The sequence below is a fragment of the Salvelinus alpinus genome, chromosome 21, assembly GCF_045679555.1.
Source record: "Salvelinus alpinus chromosome 21, SLU_Salpinus.1, whole genome shotgun sequence".
In the NCBI taxonomy this organism is placed as follows: Eukaryota; Metazoa; Chordata; class Actinopteri; order Salmoniformes; family Salmonidae; genus Salvelinus; species Salvelinus alpinus.
Genome location: NC_092106.1, coordinates 32267848 through 32291489, shown reverse-complemented (window position 1 = coordinate 32291489; position 23642 = coordinate 32267848). Strand labels below are relative to the sequence as shown.

Below are 23642 nucleotides of genomic sequence, written 5' to 3'. Positions count from 1 at the left end.
CTCAACTAACACTACACTGGAGTAAACAACTGAACTAACACTACACTGGAGTAAACAACTCGAACTAACACTACACTGGAGTAAACAACTGAACTAACACTACACTGGAGGAAACAACTGAACTAACACTACACTGGAGTAAACAACTGAACTAACACTACACTGGAGTAAACAACTGAACTAACACTACACTGGAGTAAACAACTGAACTAACACTACACTGGAGTAAACAACTGAACTAACACTACACTGGAGTAAACAACTAAACTAACAATACACTACACTGGAGTAAACAACTAAACTAACACTACACTACACTGTGGTAAAGAACTGAACTAACACTACACTGGAGTAAACAACTCAACTAACACTACACTGGAGTAAACAACTCAACTAACACTACACTACACTACACTGGAGTAAACAACTCAACTAACACTACACTACACTACACTGGAGTAAACAACTCAACTAACACTACACTGGAGTAAACAACTCAACTAACACTACACTGGAGTAAACAACTCAACTAACACTACACTGGAGTAAACAACTCAACTAACACTACACTGGAGTAAACAACTCAACTAACACTACACTGGAGTAAACAACTCAACTAACACTACACTGGAGTAAACAACTCAACTAACACTACACTACACTGGAGTAAACAACTCAACTCAACTAACACTACACTACACTACACTGGAGTAAACAACTGAACTAACACTACACTGGAGTAAACAACTCAACTAACACTACACTGGATTTAACAACTGAACTAACACTACACTGGAGTAAACAACTGAACTAACATTACACTGGAGTAAACAACTGAACTAACACTACACTAGAGTAAACAACTGAACTAACACTACACTGGAGTAAACAACTCAACTAACACTACACTGGAGTAAACAACTGAACTAACACTACACTGGAGTAAACAACTGAACTAACACTACACTGGAGTAAACAACTGAACTAACACTACACTGGAGTAAACAACTAAACTAACACTACACTACACTGGAGTAAACAACTCAACTAACACTACACTACACTGGGGTAAAGAACTCAACTAACACTACACTACACTACACTGGAGTAAACAACTAAACTAACACTACACTACACTGGGGTAAACAACTCAACTAACACTACACTACACTACACTGGAGTAAACAACTCAACTAACACTACACTGGAGTAAACAACTCAACTAACACTACACTGGAGTAAACAACTCAACTAACACTACACTGGAGGAAACAACTCAACTAACACTACACTGGAGTAAACAACTGAACTAACACTACACTGGAGTAAACAACTCAACTAACACTACACTGGAGTAAACAACTGAACTAACACTACACTGGAGTAAACAACTAAACTAACACTACACTACACTGGAGTAAACAACTCAACTAACACTACACTGGAGTAAACAACTAAACTAACACTACACTACACTGGAGTAAACAACTCAACTAACACTACACTACACTGGGGTAAAGAACTCAACTAGCACTACACTACACTACACTGGAGTAAACAACTAAACTAACACTACACTACACTGGGGTAAACAACTCAACTAACACTACACTACACTACACTGGAGTAAACAACTCAACTAACACTACACTACACTACACTGTAGTAAACAACTCAACTAACACTACACTGGAGTAAACAACTCAACTAACACTACACTGGAGTAAACAACTGAAATAACACTACACTGGAGTAAACAACTGAACTAACACTACACTGGAGTAAACAACTCAACTAACACTACACTGGAGTAAACAACTCAACTAACACTACACTGGAGTAAACAACTCAACTAACACTAAACTGGGGTAAACAACTGAACTAACACTACACTGGAGTAAACAACTGAACTAACACTACACTGGAGTAAACAACTGAACTAACACTACACTGGAGTAAACAACTGAACTAACACTACACTGGAGTAAACAACTCAACTAACACTACACTGCACTACACTGGAGTAAACAACTCAACTAACACTACACTGGAATAAACAACTTAACTAACACTACACTGGAGTAAACAACTCAACTAACACTACACTGGAGTAAACAACTCAACTAACACTACACTGGAGTAAACAACTCAACTAACACTACACTGGAGTAAACAACTCAACTAACACTACACTGGAGTAAACAACTCAACTAACACTACACTGGAGTAAACAACTCAACTAACACTACACTACACTGGAGTAAACAACTCAACTCAACTAACACTACACTACACTACACTGGAGTAAACAACTGAACTAACACTACACTGGAGTAAACAACTCAACTAACACTACACTGGATTTAACAACTGAACTAACACTACACTGGAGTAAACAACTGAACTAACATTACACTGGAGTAAACAACTGAACTAACACTACACTAGAGTAAACAACTGAACTAACACTACACTGGAGTAAACAACTCAACTAACACTACACTGGAGTAAACAACTGAACTAACACTACACTGGAGTAAACAACTGAACTAACACTACACTGGAGTAAACAACTGAACTAACACTACACTGGAGTAAACAACTAAACTAACACTACACTACACTGGAGATAAACAACTGACAACTAACACTACACTACACTGGGAGTAAACAACTCAACTAACACTACACTACACTGGAGTAAACAACTCAACTAACACTACACTACACTACACTGTAGTAAACAACTCAACTAACACTACACTGGAGTAAACAACTCAACTAACACTACACTGGAGTAAACAACTCAACTAACACTACACTGGAGTAAACAACTCAACTAACACTACACTGGAGTAAACAACTGAACTAACACTACACTGGAGGAAACAACTCAACTAACACTACACTGGAGTAAACAACTGAACTAACACTACACTGGAGTAAACAACTGAACTAACACTACACTGGAGTAAACAACTGAACTAACACTACACTGGAGTAAACAACTGAACTAACACTACACTGGAGTAAACAACTAAACTAACACTACACTACACTGGAGTAAACAACTAAACTAACACTACACTACACTGTGGTAAAGAACTGAACTAACACTACACTGGAGTAAACAACTCAACTAACACTACACTGGAGTAAACAACTCAACTAACACTACACTACACTACACTGGAGTAAACAACTCAACTAACACTACACTACACTACACTGGAGTAAACAACTCAACTAACACTACACTGGAGTAAACAACTCAACTAACACTACACTGGAGTAAACAACTCAACTAACATTACACTGGAGTAAACAACTCAACTAACACTACACTGGAGTAAACAACTCAACTAACACTACACTGGAGTAAACAACTCAACTAACACTACACTGGAGTAAACAACTCAACTAACACTACACTACACTGGAGTAAACAACTCAACTCAACTAACACTACACTACACTACACTGGAGTAAACAACTGAACTAACACTACACTGGAGTAAACAACTCAACTAACACTACACTGGATTTAACAACTGAACTAACACTACACTGGAGTAAACAACTGAACTAACATTACACTGGAGTAAACAACTGAACTAACACTACACTAGAGTAAACAACTGAACTAACACTACACTGGAGTAAACAACTCAACTAACACTACACTGGAGTAAACAACTGAACTAACACTACACTGGAGTAAACAACTGAACTAACACTACACTGGAGTAAACAACTGAACTAACACTACACTGGAGTAAACAACTAAACTAACACTACACTACACTGGAGTAAACAACTCAACTAACACTACACTACACTGGGGTAAAGAACTCAACTAACACTACACTACACTACACTGGAGTAAACAACTAAACTAACACTACACTACACTGGGGTAAACAACTCAACTAACACTACACTACACTACACTGGAGTAAACAACTCAACTAACACTACACTACACTACACTGTAGTAAACAACTCAACTAACACTACACTGGAGTAAACAACTCAACTAACACTACACTGGAGTAAACAACTCAACTAACACTACACTGGAGTAAACAACTCAACTAACACTACACTGGAGTAAACAACTGAACTAACACTACACTGGAGTAAACAACTCAACTAACACTACACTGGAGTAAACAACTCAACTACCACTACACTGCACTACACTGGAGTAAACAACTCAACTAACACTACACTGGAATAAACAACTTAACTAACACTACACTGGAGTAAACAACTCAACTAACACTACACTACACTACACTGAACAACTCAACTAACACTACACTACACTACACTGGAGTAAACAACTCAACTAACACTACACTGGAGTAAACAACTCAACTAACACTACACTGGAGTAAACAACTCAACTAACACTACACTGGAGTAAACAACTGAACTAACACTACACTACACTGGAGTAAACAACTGAACTAACACTACACTACACTACACTGGAGTAAACAACTAAACTAACACTACACTACACTGGGGTAAACAACTGAACTAACACTACACTGGAGTAAACAACTGAACTAACACTACACTGGAGTAAACAACTCAACTAACACTACACTACACTGAACAACTCAACTAACACTACACTACACTACACTGGAGTAAACAACTCAACTAACACTACACTGGAGTAAACAACTCAACTAACACTACACTGGAGTAAACAACTCAACTAACACTACACTGGAGTAAACAACTGAACTAACACTACACTACACTGGAGTAAACAACTGAACTAACACTACACTACACTACACTGGAGTAAACAACTAAACTAACACTACACTACACTGGGGTAAACAACTGAACTAACACTACACTGGAGTAAACAACTCAACTAACACTACACTGGAGTAAACAACTGAACTAACACTACACTGGAGTAAACAACTGAACTAACACTACACTGGAGTAAACAACTAAACTAACACTACACTGGAGTAAACAACTGAACTAACACTACACTGGAGTAAACAACTGAACTAACACTACACTGGAGTAAACAACTCAACTAACACTACACTGGAGTAAACAACTCAACTAACACTACACTGGAGTAAACAACTCAACTAACACTACACTGGAGTAAACAACTCAACTAACACTACACTGGAGTAAACAACTCAACTAACACTACACTGGAGTAAACAACTCAACTAACACTACACTGGAGTAAACAACTCAACTAACACTACACTGGAGTAAACAACTCAACTAACACTACACTACACTGGAGTAAACAACTCAACTCAACTAACACTACACTACACTACACTGGAGTAAACAACTGAACTAACACTACACTGGAGTAAACAACTCAACTAACACTACACTGGATTTAACAACTGAACTAACACTACACTGGAGTAAACAACTGAACTAACATTACACTGGAGTAAACAACTGAACTAACACTACACTAGAGTAAACAACTGAACTAACACTACACTGGAGTAAACAACTCAACTAACACTACACTGGAGTAAACAACTGAACTAACACTACACTGGAGTAAACAACTGAACTAACACTACACTGGAGTAAACAACTGAACTAACACTACACTGGAGTAAACAACTAAACTAACACTACACTACACTGGAGTAAACAACTCAACTAACACTACACTACACTGGGGTAAAGAACTCAACTAACACTACACTACACTACACTGGAGTAAACAACTAAACTAACACTACACTACACTGGGGTAAACAACTCAACTAACACTACACTACACTACACTGGAGTAAACAACTCAACTAACACTACACTACACTACACTGTAGTAAACAACTCAACTAACACTACACTGGAGTAAACAACTCAACTAACACTACACTGGAGTAAACAACTCAACTAACACTACACTGGAGTAAACAACTCAACTAACACTACACTGGAGTAAACAACTGAACTAACACTACACTGGAGTAAACAACTCAACTAACACTACACTGGAGTAAACAACTCAACTACCACTACACTGCACTACACTGGAGTAAACAACTCAACTAACACTACACTGGAATAAACAACTTAACTAACACTACACTGGAGTAAACAACTCAACTAACACTACACTACACTACACTGAACAACTCAACTAACACTACACTACACTACACTGGAGTAAACAACTCAACTAACACTACACTGGAGTAAACAACTCAACTAACACTACACTGGAGTAAACAACTCAACTAACACTACACTGGAGTAAACAACTGAACTAACACTACACTACACTGGAGTAAACAACTGAACTAACACTACACTACACTACACTGGAGTAAACAACTAAACTAACACTACACTACACTGGGGTAAACAACTGAACTAACACTACACTGGAGTAAACAACTCAACTAACACTACACTGGAGTAAACAACTGAACTAACACTACACTGGAGTAAACAACTGAACTAACACTACACTGGAGTAAACAACTCAACTAACACTACACTACACTACACTGAACAACTCAACTAACACTACACTACACTACACTGGAGTAAACAACTCAACTAACACTACACTGGAGTAAACAACTCAACTAACACTACACTGGAGTAAACAACTCAACTAACACTACACTGGAGTAAACAACTGAACTAACACTACACTACACTGGAGTAAACAACTGAACTAACACTACACTACACTACACTGGAGTAAACAACTAAACTAACACTACACTACACTGGGGTAAACAACTGAACTAACACTACACTGGAGTAAACAACTCAACTAACACTACACTGGAGTAAACAACTGAACTAACACTACACTGGAGTAAACAACTGAACTAACACTACACTGGAGTAAACAACTAAACTAACACTACACTGGAGTAAACAACTGAACTAACACTACACTGGAGTAAACAACTGAACTAACACTACACTGGAGTAAACAACTCAACTAACACTACACTGGAGTAAACAACTGAACTAACACTACACTGGAGTAAACAACTCAACTAACACTACACTGGAGTAAACAACTGAACTAACACTACACTGGAGTAAACAACTGAACTAACACTACACTGGAGTAAACAACTGAACTAACACTACACTGGAGTAAACAACTGAACTAACACTACACTGGAGTAAACAACTAAACTAACACTACACTACACTGGAGTAAACAACTAAACTAACACTACACTACACTGTGGTAAAGAACTGAACTAACACTACACTGGAGTAAACAACTCAACTAACACTACACTGGAGTAAACAACTCAACTAACACTACACTACACTACACTGGAGTAAACAACTCAACTAACACTACACTACACTACACTGGAGTAAACAACTCAACTAACACTACACTGGAGTAAACAACTCAACTAACACTACACTGGAGTAAACAACTCAACTAACACTACACTACACTGGAGTAAACAACTCAACTAACACTACACTACACTACACTGGAGTAAACAACTCAACTAACACTACACTGGAGTAAACAACTCAACTAACACTACACTACACTACACTGGAGTAAACAACTGAACTAACACTACACTGGAGTAAACAACTCAACTAACACTACACTAGAGTAAATAACTGAACTAACACTACACTGGAGTAAACAACTCAACTAACACTACACTGGAGTAAACAACTGAACTAACACTACACTAGAGTAAACAACTGAACTAACACTACACTGGAGTAAACAACTGAACTAACACTACACTGGAGTAAACAACTAAACTAACACTACACTACACTGGAGTAAACAACTGAACTAACACTTCACTGGAGTAAACAACTCAACTAACACTACACTGGAGTAAACAACTCAACTAGCACTACACTACACTGGAGTAAACAACTCAACTTACACTACACTACACTGGAGTAAACAACTCAACTTACACTACACTACACTGGAGTAAACAACTCAACTAACACTACACTGGAGTAAACAACTCAACTAACACTACACTGGAGTAAACAACTCAACTAACACTACACTGGAGTAAACAGCTCAACTAACACTACACTGCACTACACTGGAGTAAACAACTCAACTAACACTACACTGGAATAAACAACTTAACTAACACTACACTGGAGTAAACAACTGAACTAACACTACACTGGGGTAAACAACTGAACTAACACTACACTGGGGTAAACAACTGAACCAACACTACACTGGAGTAAACACCTGAACTAACACTACACTGGAGTTAACAACTAAACTAACACTACACTACACTACACTGGAGTAAACAACTCAACTAACACTACACTGGGGTAAACAACTGAACTAACACTGCACTACACTGGAGTAAACAACTCAACTAACACTACACTGGAGTTAACAACTCAAGTAACACTACACTACACTACACTGGAGTAAACAACTCAAGTAACACTACACTACACTACACTGGAGTAAACAACTCAACTAACACTACACTGGAGTAAACAACTCAACTAACACTACACTGGAGTAAACAACTCAACTAACACTACACTGGAGTAAACAACTCAACTAACACTACACTGGAGTAAACAACTCAACTAACACTACACTGGAGTAAACAACTCAACTAACACTACACTACACTGGAGTAAACAACTGAACTAACACTACACTACACTACACTGGAGTAAACAACTAAACTAACACTACACTACACTGGGGTAAACAACTGAACTAACACTACACTGGAGTAAACAACTCAACTAACACTACACTGGAGTAAACAACTGAACTAACACTACACTGGAGTAAACAACTGAACTAACACTACACTGGAGGAAACAACTAAACTAACACTACACTGGAGTAAACAACTGAACTAACACTACACTGGAGTAAACAACTGAACTAACACTACACTGGAGTAAACAACTGAACTAACACTACACTGGAGTAAACAACTGAACTAACACTACACTGGAGTAAACAACTGAACTAACACTACACTGGAGTAAACAACTGAACTAACACTACACTGGAGTAAACAACTGAACTAACACTACACTGGAGTAAACAACTCAACTAACACTACACTGGAGTAAACAACTGAACTAACACTACACTGGAGTAAACAACTGAACTAACACTACACTGGAGTAAACAACTGAACTAACACTACACTGGAGTAAACAACTGAACTAACACTACACTGGAGTAAACAACTAAACTAACACTACACTACACTGGAGTAAACAACTAAACTAACACTACACTACACTGTGGTAAAGAACTGAACTAACACTACACTGGAGTAAACAACTCAACTAACACTACACTGGAGTAAACAACTCAACTAACACTACACTACACTACACTGGAGTAAACAACTCAACTAACACTACACTACACTACACTGGAGTAAACAACTCAACTAACGCTACACTGGAGTAAACAACTCAACTAACACTACACTGGAGTAAACAACTCAACTAACACTACACTACACTGGAGTAAACAACTCAACTAACACTACACTACACTACACTGGAGTAAACAACTCAACTAACACTACACTGGAGTAAACAACTCAACTAACACTACACTACACTGGAGTAAACAACTGAACTAACACTACACTGGAGTAAACAACTCAACTAACACTACACTAGAGTAAATAACTGAACTAACACTACACTGGAGTAAACAACTGAACTAACACTACACTGGAGTAAACAACTGAACTAACACTACACTAGAGTAAACAACTGAACTAACACTACACTGGAGTAAACAACTGAACTAACACTACACTGGAGTAAACAACTAAACTAACACTACACTACACTGGAGTAAACAACTAAACTAACACTACACTACACTGGGGTAAAGAACTGAACTAACACTATACTGGAGTAAACAACTCAACTAACACTACACTACACTACACTGGAGTAAACAACTCAACTAACACTACACTGGAGTAAACAACTCAACTAACACTACACTGGAGTAAACAACTCAACTAACACTACACTGGAGTAAACAACTCAACTAACACTACACTGGAGTAAACAACTCAACTAACACTACACTGGAGTAAACAACTCAACTAACACTACACTACACTACACTGGAGTAAACAACTGAACTAACACTACACTACACTACACTGGAGTAAACAACTAAACTAACACTACACTACACTGGGGTAAACAACTGAACTAACACTACACTGGAGTAAACAACTCAACTAACAATACACTGGAGTAAACAACTAAACTAACTCTACACTACACTGGGGTAAACAACTGAACTAACACTACACTGGAGTAAACAACTCAACTAACACTACACTGGAGTAAACAACTCAACTAACACTACACTACACTACACTGGAGTAAACAACTCAACTTACACTACACTACACTGGAGTAAACAACTGAACTAACACTACACTGGGGTAAACAACTGAACTAACACTACACTGGGGTAAACAACTGAACCAACACTACACTGGAGTAAACACCTGAACTAACACTACACTGGAGTTAACAACTAAACTAACACTACACTACACTACACTGGAGTAAACAACTCAACTAACACTACACTGGGGTAAACAACTGAACTAACACTGCACTACACTGGAGTAAACAACTCAACTAACACTACACTGGAGTTAACAACTCAAGTAACACTACACTACACTACACTGGAGTAAACAACTCAAGTAACACTACACTACACTACACTGGAGTAAACAACTCAACTAACACTACACTGGAGTAAACAACTCAACTAACACTACACTGGAGTAAACAACTCAACTAACACTACACTGGAGTAAACAACTCAACTAACACTACACTGGAGTAAACAACTCAACTAACACTACACTGGAGTAAACAACTCAACTAACACTACACTGGAGTAAACAACTCAACTAACACTACACTACACTGGAGTAAACAACTCAACTCAACTAACACTACACTACACTACACTGGAGTAAACAACTGAACTAACACTACACTGGAGTAAACAACTCAACTAACACTACACTGGAGTAAACAACTCAACTAACACTACACTGGAGTAAACAACTCAACTAACACTACACTGGAGTAAACAACTCAACTAACACTACACTACACTGGAGTAAACAACTCAACTCAACTAACACTACACTACACTACACTGGAGTAAACAACTGAACTAACACTACACTAGAGTAAACAACTGAACTAACACTACACTGGAGTAAACAACTGAACTAACACTACACTGGAGTAAACAACTGAACTAACACTACACTGGAGTAAACAACTGAACTAACACTACACTGGAGTAAACAACTGAACTAACACTACACTGGAGTAAACAACTAAACTAACACTACACTACACTGGAGTAAACAACTCAACTAACACTACACTACACTGGGGTAAAGAACTCAACTAACACTACACTACACTACACTGGAGTAAACAACTAAACTAACACTACACTACACTGGGGTAAACAACTCAACTAACACTACACTACACTACACCGGAGTAAACAACTCAACTAACACTACACTGGAGTAAACAACTCAACGAACACTACACTGGAGTAAACAACTCAACTAACACTACACTGGAGTAAACAACTCAACTAACACTACACTGGAGTAAACAACTCAACTAACACTACACTACACTACACTGGAGTAAACAACTCAACTAACACTACACTACACTACACTGGAGTAAACAACTCAACTAACACTACACTGGAGTAAACAACTCAACTAACACTACACTGGAGTAAACAACTCAACTAACACTACACTGGAGTAAACAACTCAACTAACACTACACTGGAGTAAACAACTCAACTAACACTACACTGGAGTAAACAACTCAACTAACACTACACTACACTACACTGGAGTAAACAACTGAACTAACACTACACTACACTACACTGGAGTAAACAACTAAACTAACACTACACTACACTGGGGTAAACAACTGAACTAACACTACACTGGAGTAAACAACTCAACTAACAATACACTGGAGTAAACAACTAAACTAACTCTACACTACACTGGGGTAAACAACTGAACTAACACTACACTGGAGTAAACAACTCAACTAACACTACACTGGAGTAAACAACTCAACTAACACTACACTACACTACACTGGAGTAAACAACTCAACTTACACTACACTACACTGGAGTAAACAACTGAACTAACACTACACTACACTACACTGGAGTAAACAACTCAACTAACACTACACTGGGGTAAACAACTGAACTAACACTGCACTACACTGGAGTAAACAACTCAACTAACACTACACTGGAGTTAACAACTCAAGTAACACTACACTACACTACACTGGAGTAAACAACTCAAGTAACACTACACTACACTACACTGGAGTAAACAACTCAACTAACACTACACTGGAGTAAACAACTCAACTAACACTACACTGGAGTAAACAACTCAACTAACACTACACTGGAGTAAACAACTCAACTAACACTACACTGGAGTAAACAACTCAACTAACACTACACTGGAGTAAACAACTCAACTAACACTACACTGGAGTAAACAACTCAACTAACACTACACTACACTGGAGTAAACAACTCAACTCAACTAACACTACACTACACTACACTGGAGTAAACAACTGAACTAACACTACACTGGAGTAAACAACTCAACTAACACTACACTGGAGTAAACAACTCAACTAACACTACACTGGAGTAAACAACTCAACTAACACTACACTGGAGTAAACAACTCAACTAACACTACACTACACTGGAGTAAACAACTCAACTCAACTAACACTACACTACACTACACTGGAGTAAACAACTGAACTAACACTACACTAGAGTAAACAACTGAACTAACACTACACTGGAGTAAACAACTGAACTAACACTACACTGGAGTAAACAACTGAACTAACACTACACTGGAGTAAACAACTGAACTAACACTACACTGGAGTAAACAACTGAACTAACACTACACTGGAGTAAACAACTAAACTAACACTACACTACACTGGAGTAAACAACTCAACTAACACTACACTACACTGGGGTAAAGAACTCAACTAACACTACACTACACTACACTGGAGTAAACAACTAAACTAACACTACACTACACTGGGGTAAACAACTCAACTAACACTACACTACACTACACCGGAGTAAACAACTCAACTAACACTACACTACACTACACTGTAGTAAACAACTCAACTAACACTACACTGGAGTAAACAACTCAACGAACACTACACTGGAGTAAACAACTCAACTAACACTACACTGGAGTAAACAACTCAACTAACACTACACTGGAGTAAACAACTCAACTAACACTACACTGTAGTAAACAACTCAACTAACACTACACTGGCGTAAACAACTCAACTAACACTACACTGCACTACACTGGAGTAAACAACTCAACTAAAACTACACTGGAATAAACAACTTAACTAACACTACACTGGAGTAAACAACTCAACTAACACTACACTACACTACACTGAACAACTCAACTAACACTACACTACACTACACTGGAGTAAACAACTCAACTAACACTACACTGGAGTAAACAACTCAACTAACACTACACTGGAGTAAACAACTCAACTAACACTACACTGGAGTAAACAACTCAACTAACACTACACTACACTGGAGTAAACAACTGAACTAACACTACACTACACTACACTGGAGTAAACAACTAAACTAACACTACACTACACTGGGGTAAACAACTGAACTAACACTACACTGGAGTAAACAACTCAACTAACACTACACTGGAGTAAACAACTCAACTAACACTACACTACACTACACTGGAGTAAACAACTCAACTTACACTACACTACACTGGAGTAAACAACTCAACTAACACTACACTGGAGTAAACAACTCAACTAACACTACACTGGAGTAAACAACTCAACTAACACTACACTGGAGTAAACAACTCAACTAACACTACACTGGAGTAAACAACTTAACGAACACTACACTGGAGTAAACAACTCAACTAACACTACACTGCACTACACTGGAGTAAACAACTCAACCAACACTACACTGGAATAAACAACTTAACTAACACTACACTGGAGTAAACAACTTAACTAACACTACACTGGAGTAAACAACTGAACTAACACTACACTGGAGTAAACAACTTAACTAACACTACACTGGAGTAAACAACTGAACTAACACTACACTGGAGTTAACAACTGAACTAACACTACACTGGAGTAAACAACTGAACTAACACTACACTGGAGTTAACAACTAAACTAACACTACACTACACTACACTGGAGTAAACAATTCAACTAACACTACACTGGGGTAAACAACTGAACTAACACTACACTACACTGGAGTAAACAACTCAACTAACACTACACTGGAGTAAACAACTCAAGTAACACTACACTACACTACACTGGAGTAAACAACTCAAGTAACACTACACTACACTACACTGGAGTAAACAGCTCAACTAACACTACACTACACTACACTGGAGTAAACAACTCAACTAACACTACACTGGAGTAAACAACTCAACTAACACTACACTGGAGTAAACAACTCAACTAACACTACACTGGAGTAAACAACTCAACTAACACTACACTGGAGTAAACAACTCAACTAACACTACACTGGAGTAAACAACTCAACTAACACTACACTGGAGTAAACAACTCAACTAACACTACACTGGAGTAAACAACTCAACTAACACTACACTGGAGTAAACTATTCGATACACAGGACAGCTCCTGGAGTGAGGAGCTGCTCTCTACCTCTATGCTGCTCCATCTCTCATATCTCTCTTTCTCATCCTCTCTCTCTCTCTCTCTCTCTCTCTTTCTCTCTCTTTCTCTCGCTCAATTAAATTTCAATTTTAATTCAAGTGGCTTTATTGGCATGGGAAACATACACTCCCATTCAAAAGTTTGGGGTCACTTAGAAATGTCCTTGTTTTTGAAAGAAAAGCACTTTTTTTTGTCCATTAAAATAACATCAAATTGATCAGAAATACTGTGTATACATTGTTAATGTTAATGCTCAAAATGGCCAGAAACAAAGAACTTTCTTCTGAAACTCGTCAGTCTATTCTTGTTCTGAGAAATTAAGGCTATTCCATGAGAGAAAGGCCAGCATCCCGGAGTTGCCTCTTCACTGTTGACGTTGAGACTGGTGTTTTGTAGGTACTATTTAATGAAGCTGCCAGTTGAAGACTTGTGAGGCTAGACTAGACTCAAACTAGAGATCCTAATGTACTTGTCCTCTTGCTCAGTTGTGCACTGGAGCCTCCCACTCCTCTTTCTATTCTGGTTAGAGCCAGTTTACGCTGTTCTGTGACGTGAGTAGTACTCAGTGTTATACTCCCATGGAATAGCCTTAATTTCTCAGAACAAGAATGTTTTTTGTTTCTGGCCATTTTGAGCCTGTAATCGAACCCACAAATGCTGATGCTCCAGATACTCAACTAGTCTAAAGAAGGCCAGTTTTATTGCCTCTTTAATCAGAACAACAGCTTTCAGCTGTGCTAACATAATTGCAAAAGGGTTTTCTAATGATCAATTAGCCTTTTAAAATGATTAACTTGGATTAGCTAACACAACGTGCCATTGGAACACAGGAGTGATGGTTGCTGATAATGGGCCTCTGTACGCCTATGTAGATATTCCATAAAAAATCTGCCGTTTCCAGCTACAATAGTCATTTACAACATTAACAATGTCTATACTGTATTTCTGATCAATTTGATGTTATTTTAATGGACAAAAAATTTGCTTTTCTTTCAAAAACAAGGACATTTCTAAATGACCCCAAACTTTTGAACGGGAGTGTATATTTACATTGCCAAAGCAAATGAAATAGATAATAAACAAAAGTGAAATAAAAAATAAAAAATGAACAGTAGAAATTACACTTTTAGAAGTTCCAAAAGATATTTCCCATGTCATATTAACTACAAAAGGGAAAATAAATAAACACATATATAGGTCGTATTTACAATGGTGTTTGTTCTTCACTGGTTGCTCTCTTTCTTTCTCTCTCTTTCTCACGCTCTTCCTCTCTTTATGTCTTTCGCTTTCTCTCTCTCTTTCTCTCTCTCTTTCTCTCTATCTCTCAGAGGTTATTGGGGTGGCTGAGTTGGTCAATAAGACTAATGGACCATGGTTTAACCGCTTCGATGAGGACCTGGCCACTGCTTTCTCCATCTACTGTGGAATCAGCATCGCACATGTGAGTCAGACAGACCATCTAAAGAGACACAATAACCGCTGACCTCTGACACTCCAGTCATGACTGAGTCACAAAGTGTGTTTTAAACAGTAGGATAAGAGACAGTAGGATGTTAGGGCCCTATTGCTGTGGTGTGGATTTAGTTGTCATTGACTGACTGGTCTCTCATGTGTGTGTTTAGTTTCTCCTGTATAATAATGTGGTTGACTGACTGGTCTCTCCTGTGTAATAATGTGGTTGACTGACTGGTCTCTCCTGTGTAATAATGTGGTTGACTGACTGGTCTCTCCTGTGTAATAATGTGGTTGACTGACTGGTCTCTCCTGTGTAATAATGTGGTTGACTGACTGGTCTCTCCTGTGTAATAATGTGGTTGACTGACTGGTCTCTCCTGTATAATAATGTGGTTGACTGACTGGTCTCTCCTGTGTAATAATGTGGTTGACTGACTGGTCTCTCCTGTGTAATAATGTGGTTGACTGACTGGTCTCCCCTGTGTAATGATGTGGTTGACTGACTGGTCTCTCTTGTATAATAATGTGGTTGACTGACTGGTCTCTCCTGTATAATAATGTGGTTGACTGACTGGTCTCTCCTGTATAATAATGTGGTTGACTGACTGGTCTCTCCTGTATAATAATGTGGTTGACTGACTGGTCTGTCCTGTGTAATAATGTGGTTGACTGACTGGTCTCTCCTGTATAATAATGTGGTTGACTGACTGGTCTGTCCTGTGTAATAATGTGGTTGACTGACTGGTCTCTCCTGTATAATAATGTGGTTGACTGACTGGTCTGTCCTGTGTAATAATGTGGTTGACTGACTGGTCTCTCCTGTATAATAATGTGGTTGACTGACTGGTCTCTCCTGTATGTCTGTATGTGTTCAGTCTCTTCTGTATAAGAAGGTCCATGAGGCTCAGTTCAGATCCCACCTGGCCAACGAGATGATGATGTACCACATGAAGGTAAAACACACACACTAACCCACACAACACGCACACGCACGCACGCACACGCACGCACGCACACACACACACACACACACACACACACACACACACACACACACACACACACACACACACACACACACACACACACTAACCCACACAACGCACACACACACACACGCACGCACACACACACACACACACACACACACACACACACACACACACACACACACACACACACACACACACACACACACACACACACACACACACACACACACACACACACACACACACACAGACACACACTAATCCACACAACGCACACACACACACACACACACACTAACCCACACAACACACGCACGCACACACACACACACTCACACACACACACACACACACACACACACACACACACACACATACACACACACACACACACACACAGACAAACACAGACACACACACACACACACACACACACACACACAGACACACACTAATCCACACAACACACACACACACACACACATCCAGTGCAGCAGTAATGTGTGTGTGTGTGTGTGTGTGTGTGCGTGTTTCCGCGTGCTTGCGTGCTTGCGTGTGTGTAGGTATCAGCGGAGGAGGTGGCCCAGCTGTTGGTAACTGGGCTGGAGCCAGTGGAAGAGATTCATCCCTTATTTGCTGAGTTCACCTACACACCCCGCTCACTACCTGACGACAACACACCCATGGTAATACAGAGGGACAGAGGAAGAGTGTGTATGTGTGTGTTTACGTGCACATCCATACAGATGTACAGTGGGGAGAACAAGTATTTGATACACTGCCGATTTTGCAGGTTTTCCTACTTACAAAGCATGTAGAGGTCTGTAATTTTTATCATAGGTACACTTCAACTGTGAGAGACGGAATCTAAAACAAAAATCCAGAAAATCACATTGTATGATTTTTAAATAATTAATTTGCATTTTATTGCATGACATAAGTATTTGATCACCTACCAACCAGTAAGAATTCCGGCTCTCACAGACCTGTTAGTTTTTCTTTAAGAAGCCCTCCTGTTCTCCACTCATTACCTGTATTAACTGCACCTGTTTGAACTCGTTACCTGTATAAAAGACACCTGTCCAGACACTCAATCAAACAGATTCCAACCTCTCCACAATGGCCAAGACCAGAGAGCTGTGTAAGGACATCAGGGATAAAATTGTAGACCTGCACAAGGCTGGGATGGGCTACAGGACAATAGGCAAGCAGCTTGGTGAGAAGGAAACAACTGTTGGCGCAATTATTAGAAAATGGAAGAAGTTCAAGATGACGGTCAATCACCCTCGGTCTGGGGCTCCATGCAAGATTTCACCTCGTGGGGCATCAATGATCATGAGGAAGGTGAGGGATCAGCCCAGAACTACACGGCAGGACCTGGTCAATGACCTGAAGAGAGCTGGGACCACAGTCTCAAAGAAAACCATTAGTAACACACTACGCCGTCATGGATTAAAATCCTGCAGCGCACGCAAGGTCCCCCTGCTTAAGCCAGTGCATGTCCAGGCCTGTCTGAAGTTTGCCAATGACCATCTGGATGATCCAGAGGAGGAATGGGAGAAGGTCATGTGGTCTGATGAGACAAAAATAGAGCTTTTTGGTCTAACTCCACTCACCGTGTTTGGAGGAAGAAGAAGTATGAGTACAACCCCAAGAACACCATCCCAACCGTGAAGCATGGAGGTGGAAACATCATTCTTTGGGGATGCTTTTCTGCAAAGGGGACAGGACGACTGCACCGTATTGAGGGGAGGATGGATGGGGCCATGTATCGCGAGATCTTGGCTAACAACCTCCTTCCCTCAGTAAGAGCATTGAAGATGGGTCGTGGCTGGGTCTTCCAGCATGACAACGACACGAAGCACACAGCCATGGCAACTAAGGAGTGGCTCCGTAAGAAGCATCTCAAGGTCCTGGAGTGGCCTAGCCAGTCTCCAGACCTGAACCCAATAGAAAATCTTTGGAGGGAGCTGAACGTCCGTATTGCCCAGCGACAGCCCCGAAACCTGAAGGATCTGGAGAAGATCTGTATGGAGGAGTGGGCCAAAATCCCTGCTGCAGTGTGTGCAAACCTAGTCAAGAACTACAGGAAACGTATGATCTCTGTAATTGCAAACAAAGGTTTCTGTACCAAATATTAAGTTCTGCTTTTCTGATGTATCAAATACTTATGTCATGCAATAAAATGCAAATTAATTACTTAAAAATCATACAATGTGATTTTCTGGATTTTTGTTTTAGATTCCGTCTCTCATAGTTGAAGTGTACCTATGATAAAAATTACAGACCTCTACATGCTTTGTAAGTAGGAAAACCTGCAAAATCGGCAGTGTATTAAATACTTGTTCTCCTCACTGTATAGTTTCAAGTTTTAAATGTCACATGCACAAGTACAGTGAAAGGTCTTTCTTGCAGCTCTAACCCCCACAATGCAGCAATCAATAACAATGTGATACAAAAAATAACAAGGTAAAACAAAAACACACGAGATATAAAAATAAGAAATAAGAAGAACTAGATAAAGTAAGTAAGCATAGTATTTACAGGGTCAGTTCCAGTACTGTATTTACAATGTGCAAGGATACTGGATCGATAGAGGACTCAACATGGAAATAACCAGTTTTAGCATGGACATTGCCATTGAGAGCTTCCACCATTTTAAAGTAGGCGATTCCTATGTGTCAGGAGTAATCAGCCAATGAACAAGGCATTGCATTTTTCTTCTGATTGGGTGCTATAGTTTGTAAATGGCTTTATTACCACCATCTAGTGGCCACAACAACTGAATGACACATGATTTGGTTCAGGATTTCATCTCTGCAGGTGGTAGTAAATCACCAATATGAGCTTTACACTTCTTTCAAACATAAAAGAAGAAAGTTTACTACTTTAAAATGGAGGTAGCCTCAAAGGCGCACCCATCCTGTCACAGATCCTATAATGGTGCAGACACAAAGATAAGACGTCTTTCCATCTCTATGTGCACATCCAACAATCTTCCTCTGACAATCTTCCTCTGACAATCTTCCTCTGACAATCTTCCTCTGACAATCTTCCTCTGACAATCCTACTCTGAGAATCTTCCTCTGACAATCTTCCTCTGACAATCTTCCTCTGACAATCTTCCTCTGACAATCTTCCTTTGACAATCCTCCTCTGACAATCTTCCTCTAACAATCTTCCTCTGACAATTTTCCTCTGACAATCTTCCTCTGACAATCTTCCTCTAACAATCTTCCTCTGACAATCTTCCTCTAACAATCTTCCTCTAACAATCCTACTCTGAGAATTTTCCTCTGACAATCTTCCTCTGACAATCTTCCTCTAACAATCTTCCTCTGGCAATCGTCCTCTAACAATCTTCCTCTGACAATCTTCCTCTGACAATCTTCCTCTGCCAATCTTCCTCTGCCAATCTTCCTCTGACAATCTTCCTCTGACAATCTTCTTCAGAATAACACAGTTTTGACCAATAAGAGTAAAACTGATTTGTGGAGTATCCAGCCTGATGAAAGCAGTTCCTGCTGTACTGTGTCTGATCTCTTCCTCTCCTGTGTGTCCAGGGCATCCTGAGTATGTTTGATGACATGGGCTTTATCAACGCCTATAAGATTGACCTGCCCACTCTGGCCAGGTACCTTTCACGCTCTCTCTCTTTCTCTCCAGTCCACTCACTGTCTGTGTGTCTGAAGAGGTTGCTATGGCGATGAAGTGGTGGTTATGGTGATTGATTGTGTGGTTGTTCTGGTTTCAGGTTCTGTCTGATGGTAAAGAAGGGTTACAGAGATCCTCCCTATCATAACTGGACGCACGCCTTCTCGGTCTCTCACTTCTGTTATCTCCTCTACAAGAACCTGGGCCTGGCCAACTACCTGGAGTAAGTATAAACCCCTTAAACCTTACATACTACCCAATCTACTCTATACGCTACATACTACACCATCTACCCTATACCCTAACCCTACATACTACACCATCTACCATATACCCTAACCCTACATACTACACCATCTACCCTAACCCTACATACTACACCATCCACCCTATACCCTAACCCTACATACTACACCATCTACCCTATACCCTAACCCTACATACTACACCATCCACCCTATACCCTAACCCTACATACTACACCATCTACCCTATACCCTAACCCTACATACTACACCATCTACCCTATACCCTAACCCTACATACTACACCATCTACCCTATACCCTAACCCTACTTACTACACCATCTACCCTATACCCTAACCCTACATACTACACCATCTACCCTAACCCTACATACTACACCATCTACCCTATACCCTAACCCTACATACTACACCATATACCCTATAACCTAACCTTACATGCTACACCATCCACCCTATACCCTAACCCTACATACTACACCATCTACCCTAACCCTACATACTACACCATCTACCCTATACCCTAACCCTACATACTATACCCTAACCCTACATTCCTCACCCTATCTCCTCTACAGGAATCTGGGCCTGGCCAACTACCTCGAGCTAGTAGAAACCCTGGCACCCTTTATCCTATAATCTACATACTAAACCCTATTACCCTACAGTCTAACCTCCTACCCCTCCCTCTCTGTCTGTAGGAATATAGAGATCTTTGCTCTCTTTGTCTCCTGTATGTGCCATGACCTGGACCACCGTGGGACTAACAACTCCTTTCAAGTGGCCTCAGTAAGACACCTCACACACACACACACACACACACTCACACACACACTCACACACACACACACACACACACACACACACACACACACACACACACACACACACACACACACACACACACACACACACACACACACACACACACACACACACACACACACACACACACACACACACACACACACTCACACACACACTCACACACACACTCGCACACACACACACTCGCACACACTCGCTCGCACGCACACACGCATACACACACACACACACACACACACACACACTCACACTCTCAAATGCACACGTACAGTGCATTCGGGAAAGTATTCAGACCCCTTTACTTTTTTCACATTTTGTTACGTTATTAGACATTTTTGCAAATGTATTCAAAATAAAAAACAGAAATACCTTATTTGCGTAATATTCAGACCCTTTTCTATGAGACTCGAAATTGAGCTCAGGTGCATCTTGTTTCCATTGATCATCCTTGATATGTTTCTACAACTTGATTGGAGTCCACCTGTGGTAAATTCAATTGATTGGACATGATTTGGAAAGGCCATGAGGTCAGAGGGAATTGTCCGTAGAGCTCAGAGACAGGATTGTGTTGAGGCACAGAACTGGGGAAGGGTACGAAAAAATGTCTACAGCATTGAAGGTCCCCAAGAACACAGTGGCCTCATCATTCTTAAATGGAAGAAATTTGGAACCACCAAGACTCTTCCTAGAGCTGACCACCCCGCCAAACTGAGCAATCGGGGGAGAAGGACCTTGGTCAGGGATGTGACCAAGAACCCGATGGGCACACTGACAGAGCTCCAAAGAACCTTTGTGGAGATGGGAGAACCTTCCAGAAGGACAACAATCTCTGCAGCACTCCACCAATCAGGCCTTTATGGTAGAGTGGCCAGACGGAAGCCACTCCTCAGTAAAAGGCACATGACAGCCCGCTTGGAGTTTGCCAAAAGGCATCTAAAGGACTCTGACTATGAGAAACAAGATTCTCTGGTCTCATGAATCCAAGATTGAATACCAAGCGTCATGTCTGGAGGAAACCTGGCACCATCCCTATGGTGAAGCAGGTTGGTGGCAGCATCATGCTGTGGGGATGTTTTTCAGCGGCAGGGACAGGGAGACTAGTCAGGGTAGAGGGAAAGATGAATGGCGCAAAGTAGAGAGAGATCGATGATGAAAACCTGCTCCAGAGAGCTCAGGACCTCAGACTGGGGCGAAGGTTCACCTTCCAACAGGACAACAACCCTAAGCACAAAGCCAAGACAATGCAGGAGTGGGATCGGGACAAGTCTCTGAATGTGCTTGAATGGCCCAGCCTGAGCCTGGACTTGAATCCGATTGAACATCTCTGGAGAGACGTGAAAATAGCTGTGCAGTGACACTACACATCCAACCTGACAGAGCTTGATAGGATCTGCAGAGAAGAATGGGAGAAACTCCCCAAATACAGGTGTGCCAAGCTTGTAGCGTCATACCCAAGAAGACTCCAGGGTTTAATCGCAACCAAAGGTGCTTCAACAAAGTACTGGGTAAAGGGTCTGAATACTTACA

The 23642-nt window shown here is 40.1% G+C and overlaps 1 protein-coding gene across 5 annotated transcripts in view; it reads left to right on the top strand.

The window, feature by feature from the left end:
* LOC139548264 (cGMP-dependent 3',5'-cyclic phosphodiesterase-like) overlaps positions 1-23642 on the top strand; it is a 261254-nt gene that overhangs the window by 224106 nt on the left and 13506 nt on the right. For all 5 annotated transcript variants that reach the window (XM_071357818.1, XM_071357822.1, XM_071357820.1 and 2 more), the window contains 6 exons: positions 16248-16360; positions 17250-17327; positions 17930-18052; positions 20930-21000; positions 21121-21243; positions 21989-22076. In XM_071357818.1, the coding sequence (XP_071213919.1) occupies positions 16248-16360; positions 17250-17327; positions 17930-18052; positions 20930-21000; positions 21121-21243; positions 21989-22076 (596 nt within the window). The remainder of the gene's footprint in view (positions 1-16247; positions 16361-17249; positions 17328-17929; positions 18053-20929; positions 21001-21120; positions 21244-21988; positions 22077-23642) is intronic.